This window comes from Crocuta crocuta, unplaced genomic scaffold (genome assembly GCF_008692635.1).
Source record: "Crocuta crocuta isolate KB4526 unplaced genomic scaffold, BGI_CrCroc_1.0 scaffold84, whole genome shotgun sequence".
Lineage (NCBI taxonomy): Eukaryota > Metazoa > Chordata > Mammalia > Carnivora > Hyaenidae > Crocuta > Crocuta crocuta.
The window spans coordinates 6,641,349-6,657,117 of NW_027530213.1; the positions used below are offsets into that span (position 1 = coordinate 6,641,349).

Here is a 15,769-nt window from a genome sequence, read left to right on the forward strand (position 1 = left end):
TCCGTGAGGAGCGGACGGCGTCTGCATCTCAAAAGCCCAAGCATCCCCACGGACACGTGGGCAGCCAGCCGCCGGCTGCCATCTAGTCTGTCCAGGTCCCCATCACCACTGCCAGGTTCCAACATCAAAACACAGAGACATTTCCGTCTAACTTTTGTATGAAGAATTTAATTATCTATACACGTAACTAATTCAAAAGGTTGTATTACAGTTGTTAAAGCCGCAGGTTTATATATTTATATATCTTACATTCATATCCATGAAAATACTGAAACGCAAGGGAACGAGGAGGAGCAGCCCCCGTTCTCTGCGCCGTGAGTGCGGGAGGGCCTCTGCACAGACGCTCCCGAGGGAGGTGTGAAAACAGAAGGTGACTTCAGGTTACAAAGGCATTAGTGGAACCGCGAGACTGTGCCGAGGCTCCCCCAACCCGGTTTCCTGTGCTGTCAGCAACGGGCGTTTTTATTGAGAGCTTCCAACTAGTGTTTAAACGACACACATGGCTTCGGCTACAACACATCTAACACATACACGGACCATGAGCTCCATTTCATATTAATCTGCAGAAATCCCACAGTCTAGTTAAAAAAATGTAAACATTGGAAATTAATTGCAGGGAGACTTCTATACATTCTTTCTTGTCAAGAAAATTACTTGTTCAAAATAGGTCATTCCATGAAAAGTAACTGGAATAAAAACTTCATGTAACAGAGACTAAAAAGAGATTGTAGATGCTGTGGATCGTGACGACCTCAGCAGTGTCGTCTACGGATTTCATGGTATGAAAACACGCAAGATTGAAAACCCCAAACGGAAAACACCAACTCAACCAGATAAATCTGAGACCGAACAAAAGCACAGGTGCTTTCTCCTGTGGCGACAAGGTCACTGTGCAAAATCAAATTAATGCGATATGATTAGAGCATCGTACAAGGTGATAGCTTTTTGCCATGGGAAGAACTAGGTTCTTATGTACAGGATGTATTATTACATGCGCGGCAGGGTACATTGGATACACACGAACAAGCACCAAACACCTTCTGTTTAATCGGGTCATTCTACACGTCTTTAAAACAGATACACTGAATTCCTCTGTGCTTCTACAGAAGGGGCGGGGAAAACCCAAACTAACAATTTCGTTGGTAACACTGGACAAAATGAACAAAGAAAATACATCAAGTCTCAGATTTATGGACATTTGGAACATTTTTTTTTTCCATAGCACACGCAGAATTCCTTGATAGTGGGTCTTTTTGCAAAACCAAAATGGCAAAGGAGAAATTTATTGATTTTTATTAAAAGGCTAAAATATATTTTTAAAAGCACTTGTAAAACTATTGAAAGCACCTGTACCAAGGTGGGGGGGGAAGTCAATCCGAGTCACTAGGAAAGCCACAAAAGGACCCACTACCCTGTGTAATTTTGTAAGGTTTGCTTCTATCTCTGCAAGTCATAACTCGACATTGTCATCACGTGCAACTAAGGTAAAATGAGGTAAACTGCTCTGCAGTGAGTTCTTCTACTCAGAAGGCAGTAGGTGATCATGCTGGAAGTCACATGATCAAGGCTGCATCTCCCATCATCCCTCTGGGCAGTGATATGGGATAGTGGGTCTCTTTGAGGACTTTCAAGCCTGAGGGGGGGATGGACAACATATGATTCCTAGAAAAAGGAGGAAAACAACACATAAGCAAAACAAAACAATGAGCAAAATTCAAGCTAGGAAAATGAGTCAGGCATGTCAACAGCATGGTGCCAAAATGATTAAAAAAAAAAACAAAAACAGAAAAAAAGAGGGGGGAGGGGAGGGAGGGGACATGCTACAGAAGGAATGAAAAAAAAAAAAGAAAAGAAAAGAAAAGAACCCCACAAGATCAAAGTCTCGCATTACAGAAGGTCTTCAAAGAGACTGTTGCGGATGCAGCAATGGTCTAGCTTTACGCTCCGCAAACAGAGCTCGGCAGAACCAGAGCAATGCCGCGTGTTGTACCGTAAGGAACCAGACAGGAGAGACAACGGAGCCGCTGGGGGCACTTACATTGCTGGCTTGGGTCCATGTCTGTGGTCAGCTTCACGTAGTTGGAGGGGAAGAGCCCCACTTGTCCACTGACTTCTCCTTTCCACCAGTCGGGGTCCTCCTTGTTGAGGACGTTGATGATCTGGCCCTTGCTGAAGGCCAGCTCGTCGTCGTTCTGGGCGATGTAGTCGTACATGCCGATCACCTGGCACACTGCAGAAGACACGGGGCCGCGTGAGAGAAGGGGCTGCTTGGGGTCACCACATACGCCCACGTGTTAGCGCTGATCTTTCGGGACAGGGCAGACTCTCACGGTCCGCTATCATGGGCTCCGCAGAGCGAGGGCAGCAGAGGAAGATGAAGGATTAGAAACCAAGACGGCAGCAAAATTTCGCATGGAGTCTCTAGTTTGTACAAACCCTTCCTCTTTCTCATGTGGGCTTGTCAGCAGAAAATTTAGTGATGCCTGAACGCTCATGGAATCACTTCTAGTTGAGTGGAGGGGAACTCCTTAAAAATGCTGAGTCTGGACAACGGGTCGGCCCTGCATCTCGGGGACTTCGCTATGGTTCTCTGCTTCTTTCCTGCTTTCTCTTTGTCTTTTTAAGATGTAAGGTAATTATCATTTGATCCCACCCCCCCACCCCCTGCCAAACCCTAATCTTACATCGTGTTTTATTCTGCTATATCTTTGTGTCTCAAACTTTTGTCTCAGAGGAAGAAATTTCCACATTCAAGAACAATTCTTCTGGTCTCTTTTTCCCCTCGAGCCTACGGGAGGCTAAACAGTCTTGTCACTTTAGTTAAGTCCATACGGTTAGGTCGTGCCCCTAGTTAGTCTTTCCTAACCAACCTATATATGGGTTTAGGTGTTTCCAATTCTCCGGCTAACCGAACCACTTCAGCAAATTCTTTCTGTGGGTTTCAACCAACCTGCTGAGGGGGGATACTGCCATGCCACCCCCAGGTTGGCGGGGGGGGTGCGGAGATCTAGCTGGCGCCACAGCCCTCTGCCCACGCGAGGCCACAGCTCAGGCAGTGAGGCCCAGCTGGGGCACAGTCCCGGTCTGCCAGTCCTTTCGTCTCTTGCAGAGGCTGCCAAGTGCGGCCAGGGCTGGAATGTAAATTCTGCAGTTTCCACCCATGCCACCCAAGAACTGGTAGCTTGAAAGACCTAAGGCAGAACCCTGCCTCACATATTACCAAAGCATCTAATTCGGTCTCTTCAGGCAGAAAAGAGCCAACCGGCTCGGCTGCAGGGCCCTCTGTTCTTTGAGTCCCTTTAGGAGAGCGTGTGCAACATCCTGCCCAGTAAGCGAAGCCCCTCTGTTCACAGGAAATGTCACAGGGGAGTTATTTTAGTCTTCAGTGAACAGCATATTGCAACCCTCAGACCCCCATGGCCTCCAGCTCCATCTCCTGACCTATTTAGACCTCAGCCATTTATTTTTAGGAGCCCCTGTTTTGTCCCCTCACCCTCTCGCCCCAATCCCAAATTAAATAGCTGGAAGGAAATCAAGAGAAAAACTCCGGCTTTAATGCCGCAGCATTCATGAGCGCTTTAGGAAGAGGGTTCCAACAAGGGCTCTGTTGTACCCAGAACAGCAAAGCCGCTTGGAGGCTTGGTCCTTCTGAAAAACATATTCCAGATGACATTAGTTGGGTCTCGGTCCTGGCAAGCACAAGAAGTGCTTACAGCAGATGTGAGAAGCGACCCGACCCACGGGACTCGAGGAGAAAACCGACGGGGAGGACTGACGTGACCCGGGGCCCATTTTCCGAGTAGAGATTGTAACTGCGTACCTGCCGCTGACGCCGTGGACTTGGGCGGCTCGGCTGGAGTGGTCTTGCTTGTCCCAGGGCTTAAAAGTTTTACGTAATTAGCGGGGAACCAGCCTATCTGGCGCTTTTTCCCACGTGCCTAGTAAGAAAATCATCACGTCAAAACGTTTAAGAGGTTCACGATCCTTCGCGATACAGTTTGCTTTGCAACAGAGCACTTAAACAAAGCTTACAGAAAACGGCCAACCAGGCGGCAATAACACTAGAATCTCTGGCTTACTTACTAGATCACACAATGAAAGCCCCACGGCTAAAATTCAAATTGTGGTAGTCGCTGGTCAGCAAATCCTGGAGTGCTTACTATGTGGGCTGGGCTGTACGGGCCACAATTTGGTGTCATGTGGTATGTCCAGCATAAAAGCCTTGCTCAGGCGGCACCAGCCCTGACGTGTTAATTTCAGGTAATGTAGAGATTACGGCAAATGTCATCACATATGGATTTCAGGAATGAAAAGTAGCAATGATCATAAAATATTACTAATCATAGCAGGCAACACTTATTAGGTGCTTTTGAGGAGTCAGGTCCTGCACTGAGCATCTTATATGTATGTATCTGCACAATTCCAGAAGTGGAATTCCACACTTCCCAGATAAAGAAAGTGAGGCCCAGAAAAGTTAAGTGACAGCTTTGGCGTTAAACGCTAGTTAGTGGTAAGCCAGTATTCACCCTCACCCTTCATCCTTCTGGATGATACAAGATAATACACTGTAATACATACAGGACATAAAGAGTCTCAACTTGACATTGTTTTCAAAGACCGTCAGGCCTCTGGCCTCTGTGATGGCTACAGCAGTTTTCACTGCCATTCTTCTTTGATTCCATCTAATTCAACACAAGATCCATCTATTGAGTGTCTACGTGCTGGGTGCTGTTGGAAAGGGGTAGCCTGACATGGAGGGACAGATAGTAAAGGTGGTGAGCTGAGACCTGGAATTTTTGACACAATCCCTGAGATGGAAGATTCTAGTTGAGAATCTGGAGAAGTGCCATGACCACCCAACTACACCAATGGGAACAGAGAGCTCAAACTGGTCTATCTATGTGCGCGCGCGCGCGCGCACACACACACACACACACACACACACACACACACAGTATCTCTAGAAGCAAAAGACTCTAAAAACAGTTGCTTTTGAGGATGGGGCAGGAGGGAGACTTTTTACATCCCCTTTTGCTCACTGTTGAACTTTATTTTTTAACTTTATTATTGCTTAAACATTTTATTTTTAAGTAATCTCTACACCTACCGTGGGGCTCAAACCCATGACCCCGAGATCAAGAGTCACACGTTCCTCTGACTGAGCCAGCCAGGCGTCCCTCACTTTTGAATTTTAAACCATGTGAATATATTACCTATTCACAAAATAAGAAAATGAAACTAAGAGACAAGAAAGCTTCCTCTACCTTAACTCTGTGCCCCCCCACCTGCCAATTTATTTAGAGGGATACATCTGGGTTACTTTTAGAACGCAGATCAAATTTCCTTTTCCTTGTGGCCTGATAGACTTCATGCCCTTGGCTCAAGGGCTAAAGCTTTTATTTTTACAGGGAATCCGCCCACGACTGCAGCCTCTCATTTGCAAGCCCCCGCGTGTTCATCTGTCTAGTACCCGCCATATGTCTTGCAACGACTCTGCTATGCCCCCAGTCCTGCAGCTTCACAAGGACGGAACACAGAGCTCGCTGGCAATGTCTTCGTGTGTTTCCACAACGAGACTCCGGAGAAAGTGCCAGAAGCCCTCCGTGCACCGCAATTCACCCACTTTGTGGTGGACTGTGAGAACCGTTCAAAACTCTCTTCTGAGCAAGATGCTAGGAATGTGAGGATGAGAAACTATGATTACCGCCTCCAAAAAGCGGATAACCCGCATGCAGATGTGAGAAATATGTGTGAAAAGCTAAGGAATAACATCAACATCAGTACTAAATACCAAGAGTGGTGCGGGCATCAGGGCCCCACCATCGTTCAGGGAGGAAGAGATGGCATCTGGTGCGGTGGCCACAACGCTTCTGGAGGAGGTGATGGGCAGCCAGCTCTGGTGGGCTGGGGGAGAGGTGGGAGGCAGCCACGGGGGGCGGGGGGGNACGCCCATCTTCAAGACAGCAAACCACCAAATGAAACAGGGCTGGAACGGAGAGGTCACTGGTGGCTGGGAAGGGAAGAGGGGTACCTGTGGACAGCCTGAGTGATGCCAGCGCCACACTACAAAGAGGAGTGGTTCCTGGGACCTCAGAGGTCAGAGTCCTGAGCCTGCAAGGTCACTGTGGTCATCCCTGCGGGATAGGTTTTACGGCCGCCCGCCAACGAGCTGCCCGAGCCGGGTTTCATCCCTGGCTCCACTCCAGGCAGGCTCCGTTCCACCCCAGAAACGACTCTCTAGTCCCCTGGCTCACCCCGCACTCTGCTGCCACTTGGTTTCTTATGCACAGCTCCCCACAATATAAGGATCTTCCCCCTCCTTGGCCAAGGTTTGCCTGGACAAAACGGTGAACTGAGGACACAAGCAAACGCACACGCACGCACACACACACATGCGGGATGTAAATATGCTGTGTTGTACAGATGTGGCTTTCAGATCCCCCACACTGCTACCGACAGCGAGCTCCGCTTCTGTAAGTCCCTGACACTTGAGACGCCTCTGCAGGCGTCCCTCATCATGACTTCTCATGCTCCCAACCCTCACTATCTGAACTCAGGGGTCAAAACAAACTTGGATAAATCTTCCAATGAATCCTCAGCTCTCCCAATTCTGCCACTGGCGGTCCGAAGCTCAGGAAACAAACAAGTAGGTTCTGATGATGTGGACTCCCCCCGATATCCACACACAGGACTAGATGGTACGGGGTTAGTTGTCCTTTTTGCGATGAAATCCTATTTTTTTGAGATTCTGCACATTCAAATTTGGACGGAAGATTTTACACAAAAGGAAGAGACACTAACTTGCAGCTCTCCTTCCCACCATCCACCTGGGTTCTTTTTTCGGATCAGAATCAGCTGCCCAGGGGCCAGGGTAAGCTGCTCGGGACCCGTGGCTGTGTAGCAGGCAATCACCTGTGCGATTTCTGGAAAACAAGATCAAACATCGCAGCGCAGGGTTACGGTCAGGAGAAGGGCTTCTAGGAAGACACAGGCACCTCCCGGGTTCACAGATTAACGTCATCAAAGCCACTGCTCAGTCGCCCCATCCCACAACCTTCAAAGGCAGCATTTCAGGGCTCGGGTCACCTTTTGGTGCTGCTCTAGGACTTCCTCACCTTCTCTCAGAACTCATTTACCCACTTCCCTCTGCGAACCCCAGGCTGTTCCCAACTCTGGCACCGTCTGTCCCAGCCCTTCCCACAATTACCGAGAATGCCCTGTTGCCTACAGCCGGGCCTCCTTCCTCCCCACCCCGCCCCCACCCCGCAGGTGCCCTCCACCCTGCGGGTCGTAGCACACAGTGCACTTGAGGGTTAAGGGAATGAAAGAGCTTGGGTGGAGCTTTCCGACCGGCCAGGTAAAAAGAGAAATTCTATTTTCTCCAGAAACGTTCGGGAGCGTGGAGCTAGCTGATTTATGTGTTGCCCTTTAGACGCTCAGCCCCACCCACGTGACCTTTTTCTTTGGGGCTCACATTTTGAGGGTGATCCCTGTATCAGGTAGGAATCATGTCAATGCTTGTTTCTTTTTATTTTGAGTTTAAAAAAAGGAATCTGGAGTTAAGAGGGGAATTTTATGCATAAAAAGTTCAGCACAGAAAAAAAAAAAAAGAAAGGTAAACAGTTCTGTACTTTCCCTGAATGTTAAAAATCTCATGGGAAAAATTCCAGCAGCACCACAGACCAGGCTCTGAAAAGTACATTTCTACTGGCACAGGGGGTCGAGTACGAAAAGACAAAATCCTTCTCTGACTGAATTCTGGCGTATCCGCAGTGACTGCTTTGGGAACTTCTAGAAGCAGTAAGGAACAAACTGTTCTATTCCTCCACACACTCTCTCTCCGTCAGAACAGATCTTGACAGAAAGAAGGAATGAGGTAAAGAGAGACCGACAGAAAGACAAGACGTGAAAAGACCCCGTCCTCTGACAGGGATTTCCTTCTTCTCCGAGAGGTGCAGCAACCCCCCGTGTCCCTGACCACCGGCCACCATGCGAGGAGCGCCAGGCTGTCAGGGGGCAGGCCTGGCCCTGTCAGATGCTTCAGGGAGCTCAGCGGAAGCAGGAAGGAGGCCAGCTTACCTACACCTCGGGCCCACTCACAGCCTGAGCTGGGAAATCTGTGCTGGCGTAAGAATTCTCCCGTAACTCACCAAGGACTGGCTCTAGATTCCAACAGTTTTGGGTTTGGAGAGAGTCCAAATTAGTGTCCTATTTGGCCTTCGCTTTTTCTGCTCCTCAAAGGACCTGGCATGCACAGCCAGCAATCTGCCCCGGCATTCTTTTCTGTCTTTTGTGTCCCTGAGCAGCTCGCTGGGTTTAGTATAAAGTTAAGCCCATCTGGACCCTTTGGAATGACAATCCAAGATGCGGAACACTCAGTAAAAACACGGACTTGACCCAGGTGTTCCAGGATCTGGGGTCTGACCAGAATCCTACGACAACCCGAGAGCCCACGTTTCCAGGCCGGCTAAGGCCGTCTGGGGCGGAGCACCACACACAAACACCAGGTCCCCTCTCTGCCTGGCAGGGACTCTGTGACCTACCATCTCCTACAGACTTCACGGCAAAGGTGCCCAAATGCCCTAGATGGGGAAGACGTGTCATACAAGCCATATTATTTCACGTCTGTCTCTTTCTCCTCTTTCATGGTGCTATTTGTAGAACGTGTGATTTTGCTTAAATAAACTAAAGCCCCGAATTCGGAGGGATGGCTGTAATTTTGTACCTTCAGTGTGTACCTGAGGCAAAAACCACCCCATGGGCTTCCCGATTAATGGGACCTGCACTTTGTTGCTCTTTGAATCTTCTCCACTACTTAGGTCTGGGATGGAATGTGCTGTCAGGGGAGGAAAAGAGCGTCCTGGACCTAACAAGAGGGTGACGAAACAGCGGCTGAGCCCAAATCTTACAGCTCCATGCATTACGACGTCCCGCCAACACTGCCCCGCTTACTTCTTCACACCCACGAGCATTCCGTCTAGCCATGTCCCCGCTCCCTGCGGGTGAGGCAACAGCCATAGTTCATGACCGTGTACATGTTATTAGCGGATTCCAAGGAAAGGGTCTACTCTAACCACTCCCAGGAAAGGTTCTTTTGAGGCTTCTGGCCCTAATGAACAAAGACTGGGGAGCAACTGTCAATTACATTCAAAACAGTGAAAAATAAGTATCGGGGTTTGTAACTTACCAGGCTTTTTTCCTAAACTCCCTGTTTTCCCAGCAGTTCCGGAGCCCTTAAAACAGAGCAAAAGGTCTCATTTGCATACTGCAGTTTGGGTCATGCAACTTAAAAAACGATCAACGATGACATAAGCTTGAGCCCCTGAAGCCCCCTGTTCATTCTGGGGAAACACAGCAGCCTGTATCTCCTGACATCAGATGGGTACCGGGAAACCATGGGGCAAAAGAAGTACTTTAAAACACACAGCTTTTATCTTCTTCTTTAGGGAAAAGGGAGCAAAGTTTGTGGCACTGTAGGATCCCAGGGGGCTCACGTTCGGTCTGTGTATAGCATCCTGTCCCTCGGTCAAACCAAACAGGGAGTGTCAGGTGAGGAAGACTATTAATCTATGTTCTGAACACTGAGCCCCTGCTTACGTTCAAATGGCTATTCAGTATTTCACACATAAAAACTACAGAGACTCTGACATCTAGGCACCCAAAACCCAGATTTACTATATAAAATATTAGTATTTTGCCACGTTTTAGAGGTTTCTTTTTTTTAAATAACTGAAACAGTACAGTGGCAATTCAAACACACCTTCCTCCCCATCCCATTCACGTCTTTGTCCAAAAAGGCAGCCCCTCTCCTGTGTTCCTTTCTGCTCAAATTGTGCACTGCTTACACACTGAAATTCCTCTATCGGTGCTGGATGTACAATCCATAGAAGCAGACATTTTTTTTTTTTTGCAACTACTGATTGTTCCAAAAGTGCTCCAGGGTTGAATTCCTTTATGGATACTCATGGAATTTTAAACCAGCTGAACAAGCCAACAGAGACCTCGAGTCAGGGCAGGGGCCAGACTGTAATCTGTCATCACAAAGTGCTTTATTCTGAATTGATCCTCAAGTCCCTATCTGCCAGTAAATTAAGTATTCTAATAAAAACAAAAGTCTTAATAAGTAAATGACAGTTACTGTAAGAATAAAAACATGTCATTTATCTAACTTATCATATAGTGCCTTTACCTGGGTTCTTGAAATTTAATAACCATTTACCAGGGAAAGTTTTGAGTTATAAGTTTTACTCTGATTACGAATTCTGCATTCTCAAAATGTATGATACCAATTTCCCTTGCTATTTCTATAGGCTGCGTATCAAAGTAAAGGAATACTAATGAAATGAGATTCCAAGTGACCAGTTACTTCCCTAGTACGGGCTTATAATACACTCCCTAAAAGTCTAAAAGGCACAAGGCAATTGGCAACACCCAATGGTAGAGTGCAAGTAGCTTCAGTGTGCTCCCCCACTTTTTTTAAAGGAGGCTCTCCACCCAACATGGGGCTTGAACTCACAACCCCAAGATCAAGAGCCACACGCTCTACCCGCTGAGCCAGCCAGGGGCACCCCAGTATGCTCCCTGTTTAAACCACAGCTGCACAGAAGCTAAGACATTCTCAGAAGATCGGATTCTGTCCTGGCGCCCCCTCAAGCATGCATAAGAAAAAAGCTGTCCCAGGCCATGTGCCCCAGAGAAGGGAGGCGGGGATAGGACAGCCGCTCCCATGCCCAGAGGGCAATTCTGGTATCTCAGGCTGGGTCTGGTTTTAGCAGGAAAATTTCCTTATATACTGAACTCCGTGTCCAAGGAAAATGACACAGCTGGCTTTTTAAATCTTTTCATCATTATGAAATAATGTCGCTCAATGTTTGTCCGAAATCTTTGGACGAAGATTTTGTTAGTTCTTCTGTGGCTCATAATTTAAGACTCTGGTTAAAAAGCACTTTACGACTCAGCTTACCTTTAAATATGTCAGTTGTTTTTTTCCCTTACTGATTTCAGATGCTTTTTATAGAAAACTATAATTTACTAAAATACAATATAAGTAATGGCTTTTGTCTTTTAATTGATCCCAAAGGCAGTCCCTTGAAAAGTCTTCATGCCTAGTAAGAGAAACTGAGTTTAGTTGTACTTTTTCCTGTGTCCCTGAACTAGCATCTGTAAAATTCTCACTGGATCTAACCGGCAGCCTGGAGAAAAGCCTAATTCTCCCCTCTCCAGCTCTGAGGGGGACAGTTGGCTGGTGGTCCTCCTGGACAGAAGTGCTTTCTACCTGGCTTCTGCCAAGTTCTCCAGGGGTAGGCAAATTCCTGCAAATCCCTCCTGGGTGTCTGAATAAGGCTGCTTTCAAGATCACAGCAAGAAAAGAAAAAACAAAACAAAACAAACCCAAAAAACCCCAAATAGCAAAAACAACATTCCCTGAAAAAACAAAACCCAAGCAAAATACAAAGTGCTCATGGGCACCGCAGGGAAGACGAGACGGCCATGGACGGGCTGCAGTCCTGGCTTCTGAGGCAGCTGCACACAGGGGGCCTGTGGACCAGCCCAAGGTACACCCTCCGACTGGCATTCAAACGAGAGAGGAGCTCTGTCCACTGGCTTACACCCGAGAAAGCAGGTGTGTGTGTGTGTGGGGGGAAAGGCGGGGGGGAGCCAGTTCTTGCCGGTTTATTTATGGGCAATGGCTCTCTGTTAAATGACTACATTGGTTTACCCCGAAATTCTCCACTAACTTGAAATTGGCCACTACAACAAAGTTAGGCTTCCAATACTCTGGAGGCCCACCGCAGTTCGTTAAACTCACACTACTTCAAGACCACTTGTTATGCAAAGGAATTTTTATGGCCCCATGTAACAATGGGAGCCACTTCTGATTTATAAGGACAGCAGCATTTAGAATATATTCAAGCCCTGAGATCTTAAGGCCCAGCCAAAAGTCTATCAGATCTCTTAGATCTTGTGTCTTCCTAATGTGTAGGCAAAGTATAAAATTTTGGAAACTCTCTACTGCCCAATGTTTCTGGGGCCAGTATCACCCCAATCGTTTTGTTTACATGGGCAAAACACTGCTGTGTGTTTTCCTTCCGGTACCCCAGATCAGTGCTTGTGAAGACCTGAAGAAGGTTTACTCCAAATCTTTAGTCAGTCACACGCAGGACTAGGGATGAATACCGAACATTAACCTGGGTGACGCGGACCAGCCTCCATATATGCAATCTCCACTTAGCCCCACAGGGGTCTTCTGCTGGTGGGAACCCTGCAGCACCAAATGGCAAGTTCAAACAATTACAGGTCACTCTGTATTTGCCGTCAACGTCCCAGAATTTTAGCAAAACCCATCAAAGTGTTTCACCGTCAAATATCGTGACCCCCTGCAAAGAGAATCACCGCACAGGAAGGGGGAGGAAACAGTGAATGTGGGTTTACCTCTGAATCTTTAAGCCTCACATAGTTAGAAGGGAAGACTCCAGACTTGTCGCCCACTGTTCCTGTCCACCAGTCACCATCTTTCTTGGTAACCAAAATCACATCCCCTTGCTGAAACGTTAAATCGCCTTGCTCAGAACTCTCGTAAGTGTACATGGCAATAAATTCTGGTGGGGAAAAATATCGAGATACGGAGAGAGCTTGATTGTTTACAGAAATCCCAGACAGCTTTGCAAATGCAAGTTTATGAATAAGAAAATTAGGATAAGATCCATTCAAGAGGAAGGCTAGTCACAGATAAAACAGAGTTGCGGAACCCCCTGGGCTCTAAATTCCCAAACTGCACATAAAAATTCAGTTAACTGCAGACAGGCAGACAATTCCTGGGAAGGCTCAGCCATGGGAACAAAAGAGCAACTGCCATGTCCTCCGACACTGAGTACCAACAGTGAGCTACCATTTGATGTCATGACTTTCTTTTAAGTGAAAATGGTTTTTGCATTTGCTTTTAACTAACATTTACTGAGTACTCGTGTCGTGCTGAGCGCTGGTTTAGATGCATTAGCACACAGGATCTTGTACACACATCAAATATCTGTATTTCCGTTTTGAGGGCATCAAGTCATAATTTTGGAACGTTTTTAGATACAGTATATCCTGCATGTAAATTAGACACGGTTTTTTTTCATTATCAAGGACCCCAGTGAAAACTTATGCCTTTTTGTGCCATATACACAGATGGTAGGAAGCTGTTAAAACACAAAAGAAAAGAGGTACATTATTTAGTTAAAAATGGGCATCTACTTGTCATTCAAGTGCATAAACAGGTAGCGGACTGATCATAAAAGCAATGTCTACTCCATCCCAGAAAATAAGCAACCCTTTCTGAACAAGTTGAAAAGAAATCTCAGTTTCTTACATTTTATTATTCAAGTCTTAAAAAATAAGAACCAATGCTCTTTACTGTTTTGACTGTGAAGGGTGTGCATTCCAGAGGAAATTTTTCTTTTTGATGACAAATAATTGACTTTACTAAGGCTCTCAGAAAGATCACTAGGCACAAAATTCTAGGTACAGTCCTACAAAATTGTAGGACACTACACTATGTACAGAATAAAAGATTTACAGAGAGATGAACCTAAGTTTCGTGCTTCTACTTTTTCTCCATCTTATCCTAGGCCGTGTGTGTGTGTTTTTTAAAGGCATTTTTTTTAAAATCACCATTTACCCAGAAAGTTCATTTTTATGATGGATGATGCAGGCTTTGCACTAAAACTTCACATGGAGCCCTTAAATTCAGAGCCTGATATTAATTCCTAGGCAGAAAGTTAGTATGGAGGAATCCTTTCGGCTAATTACATGAGCCTCTGCAGGAGGTACTAATGAAAGCTAGAACCAACACAAAAAAAAACACAAAACCCCCTAATGCGTGTGCTAATGTGGGTGGGCAGCTCTACAACGTGGGAGAGCCCCTCAGCGGTGCTGACCCGCGGGCTGATGCCAGCAGCGACTGCGGGTGAGCGCGGACCCCACGGCAGACACGGGGTCATCCAAATGTGCGAGGGAGAACAGAGGACTCTCTGTCTTCAGTCCCCCAGCGCTGCTGACACCCACCTCCACAGTGAAAACTGGAAAAATGATTTCCCACACATGGGAATCAAAGTCTGGCAGGTTTGCTCAGGACATTCTTTTTTCATTAATACAGTCCTTTTTCTGGTTTCTCGATATTCTGACCCTTCCCTTTTCGTTTTGCTCTGTTCCTTGCTCCTGAGCTCGTGTTTGGCCACGTAAGACAGGATCCTTGGCAAAGCCGGACTTTCCCCGGTGATTCTTGCACTGAAAAGTCGCTTTCTCAAAAACAGATCTGCATTTTGAAGTAACTTGCAAGATGTTTAAGAAACTTCAGAAGCGTGAACTCTGGCTGAACTTGCTGCTGCACTGTACGACACCAAGGAGACTGCAAACACTGTGGCTGTGCTTGCCCTGCGACGCACCCAGGAATCTGCGAGGCTCCGTGAGAGCCCGGAGACAGGAGGGTGGTCACAGAGGCCCTCGGACCCTCTGCTAGACATGTTTAACACAGGGTACCGGCTGTTCCCATGCCGGTATATTCTAAGAGCTGCGCAAATGGACAATCTAACCTGAGTACGGCTTACTTGAAATTTGATTACCTTTAATGCAGTATTAATAAGGGGCCCATTAATACATGTAAATAGCTCTTCTCAGAACTGCACGTGCCAAGTGCTCCCACAGGGCTCCAGAATGCCCTCAATCTCTTCTAGTATTTTCTAATACACCTAAATCATCTCACAATGGATGTAGGCATGGTCACTGAAGATTAGAATTTCTCTTCTGTTACTCTACTTTAAACGATGTGTGTGGCTCACCTATGACCTATATATGGAGGCCTCAAGGGACGAGGCCTCTGTACAGGTTTCAAAATAAATCAGTATTCATCAGCACTGCGAGTACATGAGAACGCTCATTGCCTTAAGGGACTCGGTGTTGACAATCCAGAAAATGAAGCAAACAGGAAATAACCGTAGCAGACACTTACTGACCTTTCTCCTGAATGCTTTCCACAAATTATCTCCTGATCCTGTAATAATTTCCTACCTGAAGAGGCGGTCCTTATGTCCACTTTACAGATGAGGAAGTAGAGGCATGACCAAAATTATATGGCTATTAGGTGAGAGCCAGGGTATAAACTTCGGCCCTCTGATGAGACTTAACTAGATACAACACACACGGAGTTTGAGCGGAATCATGATTTGCTTTATACAATATTGACTGCATGTGCTATGATTCAAAAAAAGCTTTTTTTTGCCTTATTCTGCTCACAGTGGATAAAAAACTCATTCAGACAATTGATAAGAATGTACATAGATAGAACTATACCAATGATTGTTTAGGTAGAAATAGCAAAAACTGGATGCAACAAAATGCTGAATTTGTTTGGTAGTGATGAGGTTTTACCGCTATACCTCGAAACTATAAACGTGTTTGCTCCTAAAATTCCCTTTGAAAAAGAAATTTTGTTACCTTGAGTCTGAAATACCACTAAACCTTATTCCTTGCTGTCTGCACTGAAAAAATTGTTTTAATGACTGTTTTTCACAAGGCAAGGTTTCTAAGGAATGCAACAGTCTCATGATGGCAAACAAACTAAAGAGGCCCCTCTATCTTCATATAATTTATTCGAGGAACCCATGAAAAATTAGTACATAACTGGGCAGACATCTGCTAGCTACCAACCCTGTTCAGATGTCTAGTGGAAAGTGTGTCAAGTGTAGGTAGCATTCTTCAATGAAGACTACAATAATGGCTACACTGAATG

The 15,769-nt window shown here is 46.4% G+C and overlaps 1 protein-coding gene across 3 annotated transcripts in view; it reads right to left on the minus strand.

Annotated features, from left to right (window-relative positions):
* ITSN1 (intersectin 1) overlaps nt 1-15,769 on the minus strand; it is a 206,838-nt gene that overhangs the window by 44,646 nt on the left and 146,423 nt on the right. For 2 of the 3 annotated variants that reach the window (XM_077765490.1, XM_077765489.1), the window contains exons 24-29: nt 12,433-12,599; nt 9,188-9,233; nt 6,802-6,923; nt 3,821-3,938; nt 2,039-2,230; nt 149-1,662 (exon numbers count right to left, since the gene is read on the minus strand). In XM_077765490.1, coding sequence (XP_077621616.1) covers nt 1,661-1,662; nt 2,039-2,230; nt 3,821-3,938; nt 6,802-6,923; nt 9,188-9,233; nt 12,433-12,599 — 647 coding nt within the window. In that variant the 3' untranslated portion in view covers nt 149-1,660. Of the gene's footprint in view, nt 1-148; nt 1,663-2,038; nt 2,231-3,820; nt 3,939-6,801; nt 6,924-9,187; nt 9,234-12,432; nt 12,600-15,769 lie in introns of those variants that run through there. The other variant, XM_077765491.1, reaches the window with a different exon arrangement.